This window comes from Trichechus manatus, unplaced genomic scaffold (genome assembly GCF_000243295.1).
Source record: "Trichechus manatus latirostris isolate Lorelei unplaced genomic scaffold, TriManLat1.0 scaffold00067, whole genome shotgun sequence".
In the NCBI taxonomy this organism is placed as follows: Eukaryota; Metazoa; Chordata; class Mammalia; order Sirenia; family Trichechidae; genus Trichechus; species Trichechus manatus.
In genome coordinates, this window is record NW_004444003.1 from 2018920 (window position 1) to 2042900 (window position 23981).

At 40.2% G+C, this 23981-nt stretch overlaps 1 protein-coding gene across 1 annotated transcript in view; it reads left to right on the forward strand.

Annotated features, from left to right (window-relative positions):
* The first annotated feature begins 2284 nt into the window (after nucleotides 1–2284).
* FAM107B (family with sequence similarity 107 member B) overlaps nucleotides 2285–23981 on the forward strand; it is a 270432-nt gene continuing 248735 nt past the window's right edge. The window contains exon 1 of the mRNA XM_004379674.2: nucleotides 2285–2698. Coding sequence (XP_004379731.1) covers nucleotides 2285–2698 — 414 coding nt within the window. The remainder of the gene's footprint in view (nucleotides 2699–23981) is intronic.

Here is a 23981-nt window from a genome sequence, read left to right on the forward strand (position 1 = left end):
ACTGTGCTTCATGGGGTTTTCAGTGGCTGATTTTTCAGAAGTAGATCTCCAGACTTTTCTTCTGAGGTGCCACTGGTAGACTCCAACCTCCAACCTTTCAGTGAGCATTGAACATTTTAACTGTTTGTTTGCACCACCCAGGTACTCCATCTCACCCAGTAGTCTACTCAATATAGCCACTTGAAAGCTGCATTGTCAACTGTATCTCCAGTTTTAACAGTGCTTGGCTCATAAATGAATGAAAGAAAGAATGAATGAATACAAGTTTAAGAATTGTTTTTTTCTTCTCTTTAATTCCTCCCTGTTAGCCCCAAGTGTTCAATAAAGTCTTGTTAAACATTACAGCCTCACTCTCCTGTGAGGGTGCTTGACCGGGAGGGAACCAAAGAGAAGAAGGATCTGAGGGAGGCTGTTTGGAGTGACCTGACTGAGAGAACAACCAGGGCAGACTAGAGACAAAGCACAGCTCCTAGAGATCCCCAGGGAATACTTGGTGAGGGAGCCTGGCAGAAGCCTGGACTTCCTGCTCACTTGTGGGAGGGACTTTTGGACTGCTTGTAACTGGGGATTAAAAGGCGGATCATCTCTCAAGCCTGGAGTATCTGGGTTAGCACAGGGCCTGTTAATAGGAACCTCTAAATAAATGGCAGCTTTTTATATTTTATTTCTAACTTCTGGTAAAGACTAAATAAAGCCTGCATTTGAAGTCCTAACCACTGTTCCTTAAGCCAATCCTGCCTTTGTGTGTTATGGATATAACTGCACAGTCAGAACAGTATTTTCAGTACAGCAATTATGTCAATAACATGATTATCAGATCAAATGAGACTCAGAGACCAGACAGGGTAACAGGGATCCTGGGCATTCAACCAGCTCTGCTCAGCGACATAACCTTGCATTAAAACAAACAAACAAACCTGTTGCAGTCGAGTCAATTCCAACTCGTAGTGACCCTATAGGACAGAGTAGAACTGCCCCATAGGGTTTCCAGGGAGTGGCTGGTAGATTCGAACTGTCCACCAGGACTCCAACTTTGCATTAGTCAGTTGAAATTTCAAAGAATCGGTTTCTGCCTCAGTAAAATGGGATTAGTGCCATAATAATATCTACCACCTGTTGAGGTTTAAAAACATATCTTGACATTAAAAGAGAAAAAACAAAAAATAAATTAGAGGGCAATGTGCCCTGAAATCTTGATCTGCAAGTCACTTTTAATGGTAAAATCATTACAGATTATATTTCTATAACATTCCTAGCAGATGCTTTCCTAAGGACAAATCTTGATTTTCAGTATTGTCTTAGAATATGATTATAATTTATTATTATTATTTTTCACCATTCACATATTAATGTATTGAGAAATCGAAGGTCTATGTTCAAAAGGAGGTTACTTCATAAAATTAGCTAAAATGTACAGTAGATAGAACACTCATTCACACATTGTAGTACCTGTGTCAATTGTTCATGCAGGGCTCATTTTTTGTTTTTGCTGTTGAAATTTAATCGAGGACATAGCACAGGTAGCAAAAAAAAAAAAAAAAAGCAAGTTAACAGACTCGTTTGTAGTTACCAGCAAGGACCATAAGGACCATATAAATCCTGCAGCCAGAAAGCTTGTTTAAGAGAAGATTCAGGAAAGATCCAGAAAAGTGCTTGTGACATCAGACCCAAATGTGGATCTCTTCAAACAAAAGCTTCAAGTCTACCTCCCACTTTAATAATGAAACAGCTGCCAGGGTCGAGGCCCCTTTTGGGGTCTTTATTTGTGATGGATAACTGGGTCTTTTTTTGTTTTGTTTGAGGAAATAAATATTTGAAGTGGGTAACTGAAGAAGGTTATGCTGCTGTTATGATGTTATTGATACACAGGCTGACGCTATTATGGCGGATGCTATCAGGCTACATTATCTTTATGCCTCCAAGGTAACCTGAAGCAACTGTCTGTTGACTTGGCACTACCTTACACTGAAGCGTCTGCCCTGCCTGGGGACTGTAACCCAAGCCAACCACACGCCTCACAGACAGCTTTCTTTAGCTGCTGACAGCCTCAAGGAAGGAAGAGTGTGAAATAGCCTAGGATGGTTGCTTCTGAAGGGGGTCTAGCTGCTGAGGTACTCTTAGGGAGGGTGGCCTTGCCATCTCCTAAACTTCTCTCTAGAAGAAACCACTAGAAAGTCCTTTTCTTCAGGCAAGGACATAGTTACTATAAGAAAACCGGAAGCCATCTGAACCTCTGGAGAGTTTTCTTTTCCCCTTTGAATTTTGCAATGTTTCACTGCTGGTCATGTCCACATGGAAAGCAAGGCTCACCAAAAGACTGAAATCTCCATCTAGAAGGATGCATCCATTTCCATGCTCTGCGCTACTTGCTTGTTTTGGGAATACACAGGAGAATGCTCCCTTTGATCAGTCCAGTGTGGCTGATACTCATTCCACCACCTATGGTCAGCCCATGGCCAAGGCGGACAGAGACCCAAGTCACCCGAGGGGGGAAGAAGGAGCTCCAGAGAAAAGACCAGATTCCAGCACCCATTCAGAGAGAAATGGCAGTGCAAATCGGAACTCAAGTAACCATGCTGCTGCTCAGCCTGCTGAGACACCTGAGGATTTGCCTGGGTCCCTAAATGCTCAACCAGGCTGTGAAGCAGTTACTTTTCAAACATCTATCCCCAGACCATCAATTATTGAAATGCCAAAGGTGAGTGTTCCCAACGCTATTAGAGAAAGCATGCTGTGGAGGGGAGTTCTGATCATTCTGTGAATAACAGATGTCTTCAGAAAACAGACTTGTTAACAGTCTTACCAAATAAGACTTTGGTGGGAGGAATCCTACTAGTGAAATGAAGTGTGCGAAGCCTTTTAAATTCTCAGGAAGTTCTCAAAGGATGTGGAGGGAGACAATGACAATGAGCACTGGAGCCTTAGCAATGGCCAAACTCGACCTATGATTAACTAGCTATGGTGCATCAAGGTCAATAGTGTCTCAGTAAATGATTCAGAGTAGTACAGTCTGGGAAAGCATGTTTTTGCTGGTCTGTGAATTCGTTATACAAAAATCCACAAGATGAAATATTTGATTATGGAATTTAAGAAATTGCCTCTACTTAAATCACATGATATCAAAGCAATCTGGTAAAAGTTGGAAATGATAATCACCGTACTCATAACAGTAAAGAAAAGATTGACCTATAGAAATATTCACAATGTGGATGTTTATGTGATAATTTTCTGAGACTTAAAGGGAGGAGTAGTAACTTATTAGAAAAAATAACAAATTTAAGGAATTAAAAAATAAGGCAGCATCTAGAGTTACTTATGTATTTATTTTTTTCTTTTTTTGGCATTACGGCATTTTGATTGTTAAATATTCTCATTGGACTGAGCTGCACAATTATTTCAAAGTTCCTGGGGAGGTAATTTGGGGAGGCAAAAGAGACGCAGGGTTCCTGGAGCATTTTTGGTTGTGTTCCTGGCTGAGTAGTTTAGGACCAGCTTTTTAAAGATGAAAGTTTGGGGGAGTCCATTGCTAAGATTTTTTTTAAAGATAATTTTTTTCATCTAGTTTAACTAAATAATTTGTTGTCTGACTTGCTGACTTGAACCCAAGAAGCCTCATTAGTAACAAGAACTGTCAAACATGAAGATAGGGTTAAACAAAACTAAAATATAGCTTAATTTGACATTCTATAGGTTTGTATTAAATGATTGAAGCTCAACTCTGTTGTCTACATCCTTCTATTCTGATATTGAACGGAGGGCTTCATAAAACCCTCTGTTATTACAATAAAGTTATAGCAATAACTATAATTTTTTTCTAGTACCATAAAGCAAAACTCAAAACCAACCAACCAACCAATGAAAAAACCCCAGAAATTCGTTGTTCAGTTTTCACTTTATACTCACATCCAGATTAAGATATTTTTTAGTAGCACTGCAGTTAACTGAGTGGACCTCATGGTCAAGTTTATATTTTTTGGAAGTTCAAAGAAGTAATGACGTACTGTTTTAATGAGCTGGGATTCATTAAATGAACTTTGTCTTGGGTAGAGTTTCCAGCAGCCCAGGACCTCTCCTGTATTGCTAAACATAACAGAAAGTACAAAGGTTCTATTTAAATTTATCTTTCTGTTTTAGAGGCATATGACACACAGGGTCTCAAGGTATACAGGTGTATTCAAATATAATCAGTAAAACACAGTGGGTTAACATCCATACCTATTGTATACATAGTGTGAACAAAGGCCTGGATAGACTACAGAGATGAGGCAAGATTTATATGGAAGCAGCCCTAATGTATGGTATTTCCAGTTGCCTCATATGTATGTGAAAGCTGGACAAAGAATAAGGAAGACCAAAGAAGAATTGATGCCTTTGAATTATGGTGTTGGCGAAGAATATTGAATATACTATGGACTGCCAGAAGAATGAACAAGTCTGTCTTGGAAGGAGCACAGGCAGAGTGCTCCTCAGGAGTGATGATGGTGAGAGTTCATCTCGTGTACTTTGAAACAGGTTATCAGGGGGAACCAGTCCCTGGAGAAGGACATCATGCTTGGTAGAGTCAGTGAAAAAGAGGAAGACCCTTGATAAGATGGATTGACACAGTGGCTACAACAAAGGGTTGAAACCTAAAGATTAGAGGATGGCACAGCATGGGGCGGAGTCTTGTTCTGCTATACATAGGGTTGTTATGAGTTGGAACTGACTCAAGGGCACCTAACAACAACAACAAAAACAAAATCCTAATGCAAGGCCAAACGTAAGTGTCACAAACAGAGGCACATCTAAGAGGGTTCAAAGGAAGGTTGGAAGGTCAGGAAAGAGATCTTGGAGGAGAGGTGATATTTGAGATTGGTCTAGAAGAAGGGTTAGGATTTTTAGAGGTAGAGGTGAAGAAGAGGGCATTGGAATAAAAGGAAAAGGTATCAACAAAACCATGGAGGTAAGGGAATGCAGAGCAAGAATAGGTACATCAGATTGGCTAAAGATTAGACTACATATTGGAGAGATACCTGGAAAGGCAGGTTGAGGGCCTAAATGGGATGCCTTGAGTGCTGAGTGAGAAGTTAACTTAGTAGACAGTGGGAAGCTTTGATAATTTTGAACAGAGGAACGTAATGCTTGGTGATTCATTTTCAGAAGCTTAATACATAGGACTCTATAGGATGAATTAGAGTTGGGAAGATTGGTGTTGATGGGTCATTGTGATAACCAGGTCCGGGGACGGTCGTAAAAGGAACAGCAGGAAAGTGAGGTGGGAGGGACAAAGAGCAAAGGACCCCATACGGTAACAAATGCAGCAGTTGATTATGGGACCAAAGTGAAAACAAACTGGGAATGATAACCTGAAAACACTACACAATTAAGTGTCAGGGTATGCAGGAAAAGCAACTTCTGGGGGCCCGGTAAATGGACATCGATTCTAGTTCAAATATGAATGGTGTAATTGATTAATGAACTCTATTGCTAAACGAAAGGTTGGATATTGGAGTCCACCTAGAGGTACGTTGGAAGAAAGGCCTGGGGATCTACTTTCAAAAAATCAGACATTGAAAACGCTATGGAGCATAACTATGGAGCACAGTTCCACTCTGACACACAAGGGGTTGCCATGAGTCAGAATCGACTAGACAGCAACTTGTTAACATTTGTGGAGCATTTATTGCATGCCAGGAGCCGTGGTGGCACAGTGGTTGGTTAAGTGCTTGGTACTAACTGAAACGTTGGTGATTTGAACCCGCCAGCTGCTCCATGGGAAGAAGATGTGGCAGTCTGCTTCTGTAAAGATTATAGCCTTGGAAATCCTATGGGACAGTTCTACACTGTCCTATAGGGTGGCTATGAATTGGAATTGACTGGACAGTGAATCGACTTGATGGCAACAGGTTTGGGTTTTTGGTTTATTGCATGTCAGTCACTCTTTTAAGTACTTCACTTGGAGTATCTCATCTAACTTTGGTTATAGTGAGGTGCATATTTTTATTATTCCCGTTTTACAGATGAGGACATTGACACTTAAAGAAAGGGTAATATACTTGCCCCAGGTCATAGAGGCAGTAAGCAGTGGAGCCAGGTTTGGAGCCTAGTTCTGTTTGATTCCAAAGACCATACTCTAAATTATAATATGCTTCTACTAATTTGTTATTTGTGTGATGTTTTAGAATTTACAATCAGCTAGTCGTATGTGATCTCTCTTGATATGCAATCAAATTTAAATTCCGTTTATATATATATGTATGTATATGTATATATATATGTACACACACACACATACACAGTGAAAACTGTGAAAGCCGGAACTCTATGGGACTGATTATATTCCCGGTTCTTTCCAGTTTTCCACCTTTGACAAGGGGCAGTCTTACCACTTTTCTATCTCTCTTTATTAGTGGAAAATATTTGAGTTTTCTGTCTCTTGACAGGTTTCCGCCTTACATAAGTTACGGCTTTTGCAAGTTTTACTGTGCTTATATATACATATATAAGTATAATAATTATTATTAGTTTTTTATTAATTTGCTTAACCTTTTTCTATGTATAACAAAGTGCTAGGGACACTTCCCACTTTGCATCCTGCTGCGGACAAGGCTTAGTTGATGACAGTGTGGGGTTCCTTGGAGATTTTCTGATTAAAATGCCATAGGATTGCCCAGATTTTTCATTACCCAGTAATTTTGCTATGACATGTTTCCCCTCAGCAGATGATGAATGAGCTGCTTTTATTACCATCTTGCCTGGCAGCAAAACTATTTTCCCTTTGGATGCACTGATCCTCGTCATTTAAACTGCCTTGGTAGAGGTAACAAATAATCCTTTTTTTGAAGTTCAGCCTCAGAACACAACTATAGCTGAGAAATGGGGACAAGCCCCTCTATTTATCTTTAGTTACCTGGCATTCAGATAGGAGGATGATTCATTTAAATTGGAATCAGCATCTGGTCTAAAAGGAAAAACTAGAGGTAGGGAAGCTGAGTAAGCTAAGTAAAAACGAAATACTTTTATTTGTACAAATATGTGCACACGTCTGTATTTATAAAGGGATACTGACTAGCATGCAACCTTTTTTCGATCATCTCTTCCCTGCTCTAGACCTGAAATCAAGGTGATAACAACTCTGATATTGGGAATGTGTCTTATAATTGCTGGTTATCTTCTAATTATAATTTTTTCTTTCTTTCTTAGTGGTCTTATAATTGAAGCATCTTATAATTAGTGGAATCTTAGTCAATGAAATAAGTATTGCTCTTGTTTTTTTAACCAATAGTTCTTTTGCTCTTGCTTTGTGTCAGGACGACACTTCGTCTTGGTGAAATAAAGATGATTAAGACACAGTCCCTGAAGTTGCTTACCGTTTTAGTGAGAGATACAGCTGGGTAAACAGACAGTGTCATTGCAGTATGAGAAGACTTATGGGTTAACACAAGGAGCCCAGGTGGCGCAATGGTTAAGCTCTCAGCTGCTAACCAAAATGTTGGTGGTTGAAACCCACCCAGCAGCTCTGCAGGAGAAAATACTTGTTGAACTGCTCTTGTAAAAATTACAGCCTAGGAAACCCTCTGCAGCAGTTCTACTCTGCCACATTGGGTTGCTATGAGTGGAAAAATCCACTCAACAGCACCTAATAACAACGAGTTAACACTGCATGCCATAGGCGCACATGGAAGGGGCTCTCAGCTCAGCCCTGGGAAGACAGGGGAGGCTGGAATATATGAGAAAAAGGGTTTCTATCTTATTCTGCAATAACTGCACATCAGCCCCAATGCTGCACGCTTCCTAGGTGAATGTTGCTGTTTTGCACCTCTTCCTCCCCATCCCCCACTCCTGTACATGTAAAGAGAAATTTGTTGGGGAGCATGCACCCAGAGAAAGGTGAGCTACTTTGATAGCATCACTGAACTATGGTAATTAAACAATAATTACTACTTATTGAGCGCTATTAATATACTGGAGTCCCTGGGTGGTGCAAACGTTAATGTGATCAGCTGCTAAAAGAAAGGTTGGTGTTTGGAGTTCCCCCAGAGGCACCTCCAAAGAAAGGCCAGGGATCTACTTCTGAAAAATCAGCCATTGAAAACTATATGGAACATAGTTCTACTCGGATACACATGGGATCCCCATGAGTCAGAATAGACTGAATGACAACTGGTTTTTTATTAATATGCTAGGCATGGTGCTAAGTGTAGTTCATAGATTAGTTTATTTAATCCATCTAATCCTTTTACAGCATTGTTGTTGTTGGTTGTCGTGGAGTCGATTCTGTCTCATGGCAAACCCCTGTGTGCACAGTAGAACTGCTCCATTGGGTTTTCAAGGCTGTGACCTTTCTGAAGCAGATCTCCAGGCCTGTCTGCAGAGGTGACTCTGAGTAAGTTTGAACTGCCACCTTTCAGCTAGTAGTCCAGTGCTTAACTGTTTGTGCCACCCAGGGACTACTTTACAACCTTAAACCCCTTGTGGTGGAGTTGATTCTGACTCACAGCAACCCTATGGGACAGAGTAAAACTGCCCCATAGGGTTTCCAAGGGGGGACTGGTGGATTCAAACTGCCGACTTTTTGGTTAGCAGCCAGCTCTGAACCACTGCGCCACCAGGGTTGCTTTACAACATTAGTGAGCCCAAACCACTCATCTGCTCAGAACCCTCCGATGGCTCCCCACTTCCCTCAGAGTAAAAGCCAAGTCCTTAGGGTGGTACGCGGGTGCTGAACAAAGTATCCCCTATTACCTTTCTGAACACACCTCCTACTGTTCTTACTGAAGAGAAAACTAGGACTCAGTGGGGTTAAATACCTTGTCCATCCATTTCTACTCTAAGGATAACCCTTCCAGCAGATTGGGAAGCTCGAGTTCACTGGTCAAACATTACTTCCTTGGACAGTGCAGAACTCAAACCCTACATATGATGAAAGAGCTGTAATTCTGTTCTAGGCTATATGCCTATCTTTCCACCTTTTCGGCATAGTCTTTGTTAAGACCTAGGATAGTTCAGTTAACTGAGTTTCAGCTTTCTTGGTTGGAACCAGAATTCAGTCATGCTCTCCTGAACCCATATCCAGGTGTGTTAATTGGATTTTGGTGTTCCAGAGATTCCTGGGATACCTGTTAACAGAACAGCTCTTGGGTGTGTTCACCTCTATAGGGCAACAGATCTATGCAATATAGTAATTTTTATTCTCAATGTCTTAATGTTGTCTTAAGTCAAGAGTACCATCTGTAAATGGCGATTGCAATTTATTTTGCAAATTGATCTGTTTTCCTTCTTCCCACCCTAACTCTGCATCCCCCTTATTTAATGGCATTCTTGCGGACAACTCTGCTGGGCTACATTTGCCTTTCCCAGTACAAACCAGTTTTCCTCTATTTCTTTAGAATGAAATCTTCTCTTCCTTCTCCTATGAGACTGAATAGAAGAAAACAGAATTCTAGGCTACCCATAAAAGCAAATGCCCTATGACGAAGCTCTATGATAAACAGATGACATACATTTTAAAATAGGAAGCAAGTTATAGATTCACGCAATCAAATGTTAGTTTTCTAGTTCCTTTTTATGTTCCTGAACAAAATCACTAACTGCCCCTTCTACCCAAACAAGGAGGATATTTAAATGAGCTGGTGGGAATCCCCTCCTATATCCATTTAAGCCCTGATAATTTCTGATGCTAGGTTTCCACTTTCAAAAGAAAGTAGTGGCATGATAGTGCATGATATACCCAGGGAACTCAGACTCAGGAATTTTCCAATCCAGATATTCAGTTGCATCCCAACAGGAAAAGAGACGGACAGTTTCTTGGCATCTATTAGGATGAAACACAATGAGTAGCCCTTGCAAAACCCGGAAAATTTACATTGTACACTTGCCTATAAAAGACTGCAGAGGGTTGTAAAAATGCAAAATTTTCAGACAATTTAGAGCTGGGGGAGGCATATATATATATACCAAACTAGGAAGTAAAAGATCAGTGTATAATTTCATCAAAGTTTAAAGCATCATTTTCAAGTGAGGTTATCACTGCACTGACAATTCAGATAAGAATGATGATTATTTTCTAAGTACGTGTTGATATGGGAGACAGAGAGGTACAAAAAGGAGAGGTCAGCCCATTTTTGCACAGCACCTATTTCCAGCTCATTGGACAGACTCTAGCAATCTGCCTGTGACCCAGTTGTCCCTTTGCCCTCATTTTAGCAGATGGTGAGTAAAACAGCAGGCTTTACTCTGTTCAGAGCCAATGACCTAGAGTGTTTATTTAACCAAAGAGCCACCAAGGAGATTCCATTTCATTGACAAGGTTCATCTTCCTCCAAGTATTCCCCGAACCTGTATAGTTGGCATTTCCATCTATGTAAGACGCAGTGGTACTTCAGTTAAAAAAAAAAAAAAAAAAAAAAAATTCCACTATTCCACTTGCTGAGTATGCTGGAAACTTTAAAATTCCTTCTCCCCCAGGAACTGCAAAGACTAGTTGAATGAATGTGCTATATCAATCATAGGAAATTAAAGATTTTTTTCCAGCCAAGGACTTGAGCTAACCTGATCGGAACTGCCTTTCATTTTCCATTCACAGTTCCTCCTTTCCAAAGAAAACAAACCTCACCAAATTAATACTTTTTCCAATATGAGGTTGACATACTTGGTTTTGTAACTCCACACCCAGGGAGGCAAGAGGTTGGAAATCTGAGGCAATTAGAGGAAGGGAGAGCCTCCACAAAGGACCTAGCCTGCTAAGGGAGGTGTTTATGGCTTGGTTCTGTGAAGCTGGTCTGTGGGTAGACCACGTTTAGTTAAATGAAAAATGTCCACTCAGGCAACTGTTAGGACCTAAATACACAAGCATGATTTGGTTGTCCACAGAAAAAGAGAAATTTCTCCTCAGATGAGCCACCTACATGGGGAGAGTCTGGCTTTATAATTTAAAACATCAAATCTCAAAAAAAAAAAAAAAGGATTGGAGCTGCGGTGGTGCAGCGGTTAAGAGCTATGGCTGCTAACCAAAAGGGGCCACAATTCAATCCATGACACCAAATGAGGCAAAAGGGCCCTCTGTTAAATGTAGAATCAAGGACCAAATGGAGTTCTAGATCCAGGATGTTACTGTAAAGGAATTAGACTTCTGAGCTTGTTAGTTTCTTCTAATTCATTTTGCAAAGGCAGAGATGCGGGTCAATCATGTACCTTGTGTCTTAGCCATCTAGCGCTGCTCTAACAGAAATACCACAAGTGGATGGCTTTAACAAAGAGAAGTTTATTTCTTCACAGTCCAGTAGGCTACAAGTCCAAATTCAGGGTGTCAGCTCCAGGGGAACACTTTCTCTGTCGGCTCTGGAAGAAGGTCCGTGTCATCAGTCTTCCCTTGGTCTGGGAGCATCTCAGCACAGGAACCTCAGGTCCAAAGGATGTGCTCTGCTCCCAGCACTGCTCTCTTGGTGGTATGAGGTTCCCCTGTATCTCTGCTAGCTTCTCTCTTCTATGTCTCAAAAGAGATTGGATTAAGACACTATCTAATCTTGTAAACCTCATCAGTATAACCTCATCACAGTGATAGAATTTACAATACATAAGGAGATCACATATAACCTCATCATAGTGATAGAGTTTACAACACTTAAGGAAATCACATCAGATTACACAATCATACAATACTGGGAATCATGACGTAGCCAAGTTGCTACACACATTTTTGGGGGGACACAATTCAATCCATGACACCTTGAATATCATTGATTTTATAAATGAAAAATAATTTCCAAAATCTCTTATGCTAATTAATGAACCCTTTGGTTCAGATTTAGCTAGCCTCATTTGAAGCACTTGTGAAACCACCTCTGAGGTTGTTGTTGTTGTTAGCTGCTGTCGAGTTGGCCCCTACTCATGGAGACTCCATGCACAGTGGGATTGGACTATTGTGATCCACAGGGTTTTCACTGGCAGATTTTCAGAAATAGATCACCAGGCCTTGTTTTCTAGCCCATCTTAGTAAGGAAGCTTAGCTGAAAACTGTTCAGCATCATAGCAACATATAAGCCTCATTGACAGATGAGTGGTGACTGTGCTTGAGGTGCATTGGCTAGGGAGCAAACCCAGATCTATAGCATGAAAGGTGAGAATTCTACCTCTGAAACACCACTGTCCCACCCCCTCCTCTGATGCTGGGGTCTTTAAATACTAACTCCCTCTGAATGTAGACTTTAAAGCTTTCTTTACTCTCAAGAAGAAACCCAAGGAAAAATGTTCTCAGATTTGGTCTTTGGACATTGTTGTGTGAGGATTGTATGCTTGGAGTTGTTGTAGCCATCTGAGAGCATCAGAGGGTAAGCTTGTAAGCAGAAGAGGACAATCTAGAGATGGCAAAGCATAAGGCAAGAAAGAACCTAGGTCCTTGAGAATGCCATGGAGCCACCTCAGTGCTAACTACCTATCCTTAAGATATATACTCACATATACTCATGGTGTTGACACCAAAGTATTTTAAAATAACTACAAACTCTTTCCCAAGTGTGATCTAGACCCAACCATCCCTTGGAACTCTCTAGGTGGTCTCATAGCCATCTCAAAGTTCAGCATGTTCGAAATTAAACTACTGTTCTCCCTAAACCTCTTCCTTGTATCAGAATACTTTTGGTGTAGTGACAAGAAACAAAAAACCTTATTCAAACTTAAAAAATATGGAAATTTATTATCTCACTTTAAAATAGGGTGGCATTAGGATGTATGGATTCAGCAGTTCAACAAGGCCATCAAGCATCTAGGTTCTTTCTATCTCTCTGCTTTGCCATCCACAACCCTGGTTTCATCCTATGAGTTATTCCCCTTGTGGTATGGCTGCTGGTGGCAGTTAGGGCTACATTCTTCCTTCCTGCCTGCCTCCCCACCCTTACCTGCCAACCCGCGCTCCACACACACTCTAGCCAATTCTGCTCATCGTTCAAGACAGCTTTTCCTCAGTTCCGTTCTCTGTGAACCTCTGTCCTGACACCATCTCCAACTCCCAGTTCAAATCTGGTGCCCTCTCCTGGGCTCCGTTGACTCTTGGTGTTTATTTCAATTAAAGCCCTTAGTAAACGGCACCCTATTTGTTTATGTGTCTGACTCTCCCATTAGTCTGTGAGGCACTTGAGGGCAAGGGCTATGTATTTTTTTTTAATCTCTTATGATTAGCATCTAGAACAAAGCCTAGCACATAGATATACATATAAACAGCTGCCATAGAGTTGACACTGACTCATGGTAACCTTAACAAGATGTTGCCTAGTCCTTCATCATCCTCGTGATCCCTGGCATGTTCAAGCTCATCTTAGTGGCTACTGTGCCAATCCCTCTCACTGAGGGTCTCCTTTGCCCTAGGTGGCCCTGTGCTTCACCAACCAGGTTGTCCTCCTCTAGCAATTGATCCCTCCTGATGATGTATGCAAAGCAAGAGAGTCGGACATTGTTCTGTTGTGATCTATAGGGCTTTCACTGACTAATTTTTGGAGGTAGATCACAAGGCATTTCTTCCTAGTCTGTCTTAGTCTAGAAGCTCCACTGAAACCTGTCCATCATGGGTGACCCTGTTGATATTTGAAATATCCGTGACATAGCTTCCAGTATCACAGCAACATGCAAGCCACCACAGTATAACAAACTGACAAATGAATAGTGGACCTTGCACATAGAAGACACTTATTAAGCGTTTATTGCATAAATTAAAGAATGAATCAATAGAATCAAAATCAGGGGAGAGGTTTATGGTGTGGTGCCTTTCTATATTTTTATGATTTCATCTTTGTTTAGCATTGCCAATATTTCTGTGATCCATTCATTATTCTGGAAATTAGTGGGAATAATTTAGGATCGTACAGGGAAGAGGGTGGGAGAATGGCCCAACATAATTTTTTTCCCTTGGAGAATGAATTGTTTATTACTCCAACTTGAGAGAAAAGACCCAGAAAATTTCATTTTGAAGTGAACTCAGCCAGAGGAAGCTGTTTTCTTTCAACTGTCCTTCTAGCTTGTTTCCTGGACTCCGTCAGTGGATTTCCTGCACAGCAAAGAAAAAACCTCTTTATGCTTCAGTTTTCCTATTTGCAAAATGAAGATAATGATAGCTTTTATGATTCTAGTACTGTATTGGAAAGAATGACTATTACAGACCTTTAAGCATTGTGGGAGAAAATATAGAATATTAATAACTCAAATTACAATGCCATTAAAATGGAAGCAGAAGAAAACAAAGGAACTCATTTACCTCATTACTCTCTGTGACTTTAATAGCCTGTGGAAAAGTGTATAGATGATATTGTTCCCATTAATTGATAAGATACAGAGCTATATTAAAGACATTGCCAAAAATGGTCTTACTTTTTTTCCCCAAAATTCTGGCTTCACAATGCTTTTGGTGAAAAGTTTTTCTGCTGATTTGCATAAAATTCAACATCTGAATGATGTTTTTAGTTAATCTGATTTAAGTATGAAGCATATGGTTTTGCATTTAATGTGTTACTTTCTAAATTTGAGAGAAAAGTCAAAGTTTTATATATATATATATAAAACTGTTAAGCTAGAGGGTGTTTAATGAGAAAAAGAAGTAATTTGATTTAATGAAGTTTATGCCTAAGAGAGGAACAAGTAATTTCATATAAAGTACTTAGCAGGTTATTTCTTTTGTGCTTTCAGTAATTAGTACGAAGTCTAACTTTGAAGCTTTAAAGTCTTCATTCATTCCTTAGCTCAACAAACTTCAATAGGGGCCTAATAAGTGCTGTGTTAGGTACTGGGGATATTAAGAAGAACAAAGCACTAGTTTTACCTTTGAGTTACTTGCCTTTAGGACGGGAGGCAGGCAATAAGCAGCTGCCTTATGGAGTGACAACTACTAAAATGGAATGTAACGTTTATCTCTTTACTACAGCTTATTGTTGAAGGTACTTATACAATTATACACACAATTTTTATTCTTTCCAACCCTATCAAGTTTCCATAAACCTTAATTTGATCATGTATCACCTTCTTATGATCACAATCTCAATTTTTCCCTGTTTTTTCTCATACCCCCTCAATCATTCTCATCTCCTTTTCTCCTGACTCATATTTATGCTTTAATATTTCTGCTGTCTCAGAGATTCTATCTCCAAGGTCATTCATTTTTTCATTCTTTCTTTCATTCATCTTTCAACTGTTGTCCCAGAGACTATGCTGATTCTGGAAAAAACAAAATGAATAAGCCCTATTTCCTTTCCTTAAGGAGCTTGCAGTCTGGTTGACACAGACAGAAATATCCTCAAGAGCAGGGATGCTGGGATAGAAGAAGTATGGGGGACTAAAGAGGTAGGCAGTGAATAAACACTAAGCAAGAGGTGGTCTCAAAGCTGAGAAGGTGTTCACCAGGTGGGCAAGGACGAGAAAGGCATTCTTGGCAGCAAGTGACAGAGAACCAAAAACCAAAACAGCTGCTGTTGAGTCAATTCTGACTCATGGAGGCCCCATATGTACATAGTAGAACTGCTCCATAGGGTTTTCAAGGCTGCGATCTTTGGGAGAAGATCGTCAGGCTTTTCTTCCAAGGTGCCTCTGGGTGGGTTCAAACTGCTAATCTTTCAGCTAGTAGTCGAGTGCTTAACTGATTGCACCACTCAGAGTCTCCTAGTAACTGAGAACCTGACTCCAGCTGGCTTGAACAAGAAGCGTATTTATAACCTCAGGTGACTGGAGGTCCAGTGGTCTGGTGCCTTACGAGTTGCTGCAAGAAACAAGGGGATAGAAGCATGAAAAGACATTGTGTTCTTGTGGTACTTGCCAGCTCTCAGGCTCACCGTCCTCACTGCCACACACTCTTCTAGCCCCCAGAGCATATTAATCTACCTCAGAGTAGGTAAATAGATTTTTTTTTCCAAAAGAAAATTTTTATCAAGAAGTTAAGGAGTGCCTAATGGACCACAACTACCACGGCCTCCACCAGACTGAGTCCAGCACAACTAGATGGTGCCTGGCTACCACCACTCACTGCTCTGACAGGGATCACAACAGAGGGTCCCGGAAGGAGCTGGAGAAAAATGTAAAACAAAATTCTAACTCGCAAAAAAAAGAAGACTAGACTTACTGGCCTGACAGAAACCAGAGAAACCCTGAGAGTATGGCCCCTGGACACTCTTTTAGCTCAGTACTGAAGTCACTCCTGAGGTTCACCCTTCAGTCAAAGATTAGACAGGCCCATAAAACAAAACGAGACTAAAGAGGCACACCAGCTGAGGGGCAAGGACTAGAAGGCAGGAGAGGACAGGAAAGCTGGTAATAGGGAACCCAAGGTCAAGAAAGGAGAGAGTTGACATGTTGTGCGGTTGTGAACCAGTGTCACAAAACACTATGTATACTAATTGTTTACTGAGAAGCTAGTTTGTTCCGTAAACCTTCATCTAAAGTACAATAATTAAAAAAAAAAAAAAGTAGATGTAGAAGTTTTGGAGAGGGTGAGCAGAGAAGATCTCCCTCTTATTTTGAGTTGAAGATGATCTCTCTCTTATTTTGAGTTGAAGATGATCTCTCTCTTATTTTGAGTTATAAAATCTCTGTTTTGTGATTGTCGCTATTCTTATTGTTGATGTTCTTGTCTAACTGGTGAATAGTCTCCATTCTCTGTCCTAGTTGTTTGCAACCCTGCCTACATCGAGAATCACTTGGAGAGTTTAAAAAAAATGACTAATACCTAGGCCCCCTCCCCAAAATGACTAATACCAGAGATTTGTATCTAATTGATGAGAGGTGGGGCTATTGCATCGATATTTTTAAAAATCTCCCCCAGCAATTCTAATGTGCAATCAGGGCTGAGAACCACTACTCTGTCTGATAAAGTCAGACTTTAAGAACTGGCTGGCAGTGTTTCCATGAAATAGGTAATGAAGAATCCTAATCGACACCATGCAACAGCTTCCTTATTTTTCCTTTACCCTGAAAATTTTCTAAAATCCTTAAGCAAAAAGAAAATCTCATTATCAGGTGGGAAGGATTTCTGGTCAGTCCTCTGTAAAGTGAATGGTAGAGCAAAGTAAGAAGGGAGAGGGAAGCTTCTATGATGTGCTAAGTGCTTTAAAATTACTATTTCACACTCAGTAAGTCATACTTCGTCAAATCTCTCTTGAAATTTAAAACAAAAATTATTCTGCCTATCAGCACTTTATGAAAACTTATTTTTCCCTCTTACCCTGCAAATAGAATCAGTGGCATCCTTCCAAATGTTAGGCTGAAAAGCATAATTAAATACATGGCAACTAACTGGAAATCTTTCAAAACTCACCTTCAAGTTCCATGACTTGTGTTTCCATGAATGAAGGACCTAGATGGTTTTGTGAAGAGAATAAGGTGAAGAATGGCAAGAGGGCTTTATCCTTCCTCCTGTGGAAATAGTTTCAACCAAATTATTTCTACTAGAGATCTTTTGTTTTACCTTTTCCATGGAAGTTATCAGGAAAAGACTACCTGCTTTAAGAAATCCTCAATGGCAACATATTTTCTTTGGTTGCTGGAGATTTCTTGCCTGCAGTCTTCATTACATGACATTGTAGTTTTGAGACCTAATTAGCACATCATCAACTCCCTGCAGAAGTCCTTACCTGGTACCAGTTACTGTTGAATCGACTCTGGCTCATGGAAATCCCATCTGTGTCAGAGTAAAACTGTACTCCATAGAGTTTTCAGTGGCTGATTTTTTGGAAGTCGATCTCCAGGCCTTTCTTCTGAGGTGCCTCTGAGTGGACTTGAACATCCAACAGTTTGGTTATCAGTTGAACACTTTAACTATTTGTACTACCCAGGGATTCCTACAGAAGTCATTAAACCAAAACCAAACCCATTGCCGTGGAGTCATTTCCAACTCATAGCAACCCTATAGGACAGAGTAGTACTGCCCCAATCGGGTTTCCAAGGCTATAATCTTTATGGAAGCAGACTGTCACATCTTTCTCCCATGGAGCAGCTGGTGAGTTGGAACCTTGGACCTTTTGGTTAGCAGCTGAGCACTTTAACCACTGTGCCACTGACAGAAGTCATTAGTCAGTGGTTTTTTACATCCCATAGATTTTCCTCTCAATCTCTAGACCTTCATCGGGGGAATTGTGAATTTGCCCTGTCTGGGCAAATTATCCAATAATTAGATGAAGAGAAAAGAATGCTGGCTTTTGGAGTCAGAAGACCTGGGTTCTAGTCCCAATTCTCCCATCAACTTGCAAAACATAACTTGAATCCATCTCTTAAACTTTTGGGGCCTGTTTTACTCACCTGAAAATCTGGGGATGATTACTAGAAGTCTCTGGAGGCAGAGATATCCTGTCTGGCTCAAAAATTCTCAATCTTTCAAGATAATTCAGTATCCTGAATGCTTGCCTGCCCTTCCCCCCATCTTAAAAATATGCATGCCCTGTGGTTATGGATTTTGTGCTAGTTACCAAGAGGGGATTTCATTGACAGAAAAGGTGCTCTCTGGAGAAGAGTGGATGAAAAAGTAATTGATGAAGTGATTTTGGAAAGAGCAGTGATAACGGAATTGATTGGAAGGGTTTAAATTGAGGGTGATGCTGTAGCATTAATGACTACAGCGCCTTTGCTTTCGGATCTCTGAATTACTTTCAGTTCTGTTGCTGCTAGCTTTACTCTCCTGGACCCAGCCCTGGCCTGTCACTTAGTGTGGCTGTTCTTGCTCAAAATAGATTTCTCTAAGACCACTGGATCATTTTGGTCTGAATTTAGACCATGGTTGCTGTTAAACACCGTTTAAAACTATCCAGTCACAAAACCTACGTATTTTCTGACTTGACTGAAATGATTGGTTTCCAAGTTTCTATTCCTTTAAAAGTGCTTTTGCCTGGCAATGAAAATATTGGCAGACAAGTTAAACTGTCACTAAAACAGCTCTTAACTCATGCCCTGGCCATGGAAAGCTGAGGTAACCTCAGCCCTGTTTACTCAATGCATCCTCTAGTTGGGAATCAAACGGGAGCTTTGATGTTAAGAAGGTTTTTCCCTCATTTCCCCAGGTCTGTATTTCATCTTTGACCAAATAATTTTAAAAAGAAAGAAGTTTATGAAAAATAAAATTATCCATATGGTTGCAGACACATAGTATTTACACTATATCTGGCAAATTACGCCTGAATCTTAATGGCAGACGGTCTCATTCAAACAATTCAGGAAAGTACAGCTTCTATTACTGAAAAGTCAGGACCATGGCTTGAAAGAGTAGCTCAAAGATGATACCGAAGACCGATTCTTTCCATAGTGCCTCTGCTTTTCAGTGTAGTTGTGGTTGTTGTGAGGTGCTGTTGAATCAGTTCCAACTCACAGTGACCCCATGTGACAGAGTAGAATTACCCCGTAGGGTTTTCTTGACTGTCATCTTTATGGAAGCAGATCACCAGCTTTTTCTCCCACAGAGTTGCTGGGTTGGTTCAAACAGCCAGTCTTTTGGTTAGCAGCTGAGTGCTTAACCATTCACCACCAGGACTCCTCTAGCTCCTTTTAAAGGCTGGTTTCATGCCTTCACATCTTTGTTCAGTGGGAAGAGAGACATCAGCAGAAAGAGAGGGTATTTCTTTTCTAATCATAAAGCAAGTCTTGGATGACATTTCCTTTTAACATCCTGACATCAAAGGGGATCATTTACTCTGATGACTTAGATAAGTCAGCTCCTACCTCTGGAGCTGGAAGCGAGCGTTCCTACCCGTTGCGCATTGCTATACAGCAGGAGAGGAGCACAATGACCCACTCATACATATTTCAGAAATGACCCAGATTTATTTTTCCATTAAAAATGTCATCTGTGATACGAAATATTTATTACTTCAGTTTAAGGTAATGTTTTTAAGCTGCCGCATACATTTAATTTTATGAGGGGCGGGGGACAAGAATGTTGAAAATTTAGAAAATGGATCACAAAATACTTTCCTTGATTATCAATATGTTACTGTTAAGCTTTTTTTTCGTTTGAGAAGGAGAAATTTTTTTTTCTTTTCATTAAAGAATACATGTGAGGGAAAAAACAGGAATAAACAAAAAAAGCAGTTATTTAAATATTTGTTCTGACCTTTTTATTCCATCCCTTTTCTTTTATTTTCCTTTCACCCATCGGCGACACAATCAACACAACATAAATATGAGGGAAATGAAAAAAGAAGAACTCTGTTTCTCTAGTTTAATTAGCTGTGTCAGATAATTACAATGGCTGTGTCTATTGTAAATCTAGGAGTTCTTTCTATAGACTGTGAAACTTGGTCAAGCATCAGGAAGTCTGAGGAAGCCTTGTTCATTATTAAGGTGTAGAGATAGAAAGGGAGAGTTGAGTGGTTTAATCCAATTTCCATGGCATAACTGGTTTTACACGCTCCTTCATAAATTCTAGTCATCATTGCCATCCTGATTAGGAGTGGATGGTAGGGAGCTTGGTTTGTTAGGAAAAGAGGTGCCATAAAATCCTTGAATGTACATGTAGATGTGCGTGTGTGTGCATGTGAAAACTCTGGCATCTATTACTGTTCTTTTTATTACTACCCTTTTGATAATGCCATAAATAGCTTTTGAACTAAAAACTTTACAGGGTCAACTTTGTGCTTTGCAAGCAATTACACTTTATTAAAATTATACCTGCGCGGACATAATTGCCCTTTATCAACATTTTCTTTTATAAAATATGTTAGCTGAATGGCTAAGTTTTCATGAGTCTCATCCACTCGATCTTACAATCATCAACAGATACTCTCACACACAGAGGTCCCCACAGACATGACAGGGTTATACGCCACCATCACAAATTTGATTCTACCGGAATTGACTATTTATATCCTATACCAAAACTCTTCCCAAAGCTTGCTAGGAACTACATGTCTTTGTATCTGGACTAGGCCCTGGAGAGGAGGTAAAACTTTTGTCTGAACTTTTTGGGAAGAAAAATGGGAAAGGAGAAACTTTGAGCATAAAGGATTGAGAAACAGCAAAGGTAGATCTCTTCCAGGCACCCTGCTCTTCCTCTGTGGCAGGGTGGTTCAGAGGACCACCTCTGAAGATATGAGTGAGGAATGAAAGCGAGGAAATTCTGAAGTCATGGAAATCTGATGGGCAGTAAGTTGAGTTCCTTTTTCCAAGCTGCAGCAAACACAGGAAGGATGGATGCGCTGTTTCTGACACCAGAGTGAATAGGTCAGTATCCCTGCAGGAGTTGGTTGCATCAGCAGAAGGGATGTTGTGAAACCTGCAGACTGGGAATGACATAGGTCTGAAATGGCAAAATCCTCCCTGGCCCAGTAAATATTAACATAGTGAGACTGGTGGGTATTTCAAAAACATTTGAAACCCAGAGCAAGAGAGATGCTGTGGATCATAACCTCTTTTCTGCCTTCATTCTTTTTTTTTCAGCATCCTTGTTTTCACAGCCATTGCAGAAACTTTCTGGTTCTGTTCACATTTTACCCCTTCCCTGGACGTGGAGGTGGGGACACTGGGCAGGATATGCCTGGAATTCAGTCTAGGTATATTACAGCTTTCTCTAAAGAGTCTGGGCACTTCCTTACAATATGGCGCCTTAGCCTCCTGTTCCTGAAGCTCTCAGAGCCATTGACCAGGGCAGGGACACACAGGTACAACTCTGGGAGCAGCTCAGGGCGGCTGAGCAAGGTCTAGAGACCTATGGGCATCCCAGAGCTTTCCACAGTTTTTCAAAGGGTTACAGACAAGGTAGCTCCACTCAACCTGCCTGCTCTAGGAACTCTGTCCAATAGCGTGGCATCTCAGACTTTTTCAGACTCTCCTTTTCAGTAGCAGTTTTCCAGCTTTAACTGGTAAACTCAAAGAGACAGGCAGAGGACAAACTATCTTAGCAAATCATGCTCAGCCCCTTTCAGGACAAGGACTATGTATTGGAAATGAAACAAAAATGAAATAATTTCACAAAATACCCCCTATTTTTACCCTAATTTTTTTTTATTTTGTAGTTGTTGAGAATATTCACAGCAAAATAATACACTGATTCAACAGTTTCTACATGTGCAATTTAATGACGTTGATTACATTCCTCAAGTTGTACAACCATTGTCACCCCCCTTTTCTGAGTTGTTCCTCCCCCATTAACATAAACTCACGGTGCTCCCTAAGTTTTCTATCTAATCTTTCAAGTTTCTGTTGTCACTTTGATCCCATATAGAAAGTTGTTGAAAGAGCATAATGCTGAAGGCAGACATTTTTTACTCATTAAGCTAAACTATTTTTTGGTTTTAAGAAAACTTCAGGAGATATTTTTGGTTTAAGGTTTAAAGATTATCTCAGGGCAATAGTTTCCAGGGTTCATCCAACCTTCAAGGTTCCAGGAAGTCTGGAGTCCATGAGAATTTGAAATTCAGTTCTGGGTTTTCCAACTTTTGATCAGGATTCTTCTATGGAATCTTTGATCAAAAATTTCAGAAATGGTAGTGGGTCACCCTCCAGTTCTTCTCATCTTATGGCAAAGGAGGCAGTTATTCATGGAGGCAATTAGCCACACATTCCATATCCTCCTCCTATTCCTGACTCTCCTTATTCCTTTGTTGCTCCAGGTGAATAGAGACCAATTGTGGTGCCTCGGATGGCCACTTGCAAGGTTTTAAGACCCCAGGCACTACACAACGAACTAGGAGGTGGAACATAAGCACTGAACATGTTATTAGGCCAATTAACTGGAATGTCCCATGAAGCCATGATCCTAAAACCTTCAAACCAAGAAACAAAATCCTATGAGGTTTTCGGTTGTACCTAAGCAACCTCAGCAGCTACTCTTTTTTTTGTCATTGTAAATATATCTATCATACAACTTTTGCCAATTCAGTTTTTACAGGTGTACAACTTGACAGCATTACTGTAATTGGTTGTGCAACCCTACCTGTAATTAATGCAATTTTTCCATCATCGTTAACCCCTCTTTTTCCCTTCCTCCCACCCCTGGTAACAACTAACATACTTTGCTCTCTGTACGTTTGCCTTTTCTTGTCTTTTTATATAAGTGAGGTCAACAATATTTATCCTTCTGTGATTGACTTATTTCACTCAGCATAATGTCTTCCAGCTCCATCCATACTGTAGCTTGTATCAAGACTCTATTTCTCCTACCAGCTGAGTAGTATTCCATTGTATGTACATGCCAAATTTTGTTTATCCGTTCATCTGTTGATGGGCGTTTAGGTTGTTTCCACCTTTTGTCTATTGTGAATAGTGTTGCAGTGTATACTGGTGTACAGGTGTCTGTTTCAGTCTCTGCTTTCAAGTCTTTTGGGTATATACCTAGGAGTGGAATTGCTGGGTCATATGGTAGTTCTATGTTTGGTTTTTTGATTAACTGCCATATTATTTTCCACAACTGCAGTACCATTTTGCATTCCCACCAGCAATGTAAGGGTTCCAGTTTCCCCATATCCTCACCAACATTTGCTATTTTCTGTTTTCTTTTTTTTGTTTTTTTTTTAATCTTAGCCATCCTAGCAGGAGTGAAACGGTATCTCATTGTGGTTTTGATTTGCATCTCTCCGATGGCTAATTACGCTGAGCATTTTTCATGTGTTTGGTGGCCATTTGAATGCCCTCTTTGTTGAAACATTTATTCAAGTCCTTTACTCATTTGATGATTGGGTTATTTGTCTTTTTGTTGTTAAGTTGTCGAAGTTTTTTATATTTTTGTTTATTAGATTCTTATTGGATATATGGTTTCTGAAGATATTCTCCCAGTTGGTAGGTTGTCTTTTCACTTTTTTGTAAAGTCTTTTGATGAACAAAAGTTTTTAATTTTTATGAGGTCCCATTTATTTATTTTGTCTTTTGCTATTGTGTGCTTTTGTTATTATATTTAGATAATCCATTGTTGAAAGCTAGGTCTGACAGCGTTGCCCCTGCTTTTCTAAGAAATTTATGGTTTTAGTTTGCAATTTTAGGTCCTTAATCCATTTTTAATTTGTTTTTGCATATGGTGTGAGGCATGGATCCTGTTTCATTTTTCTGCATGT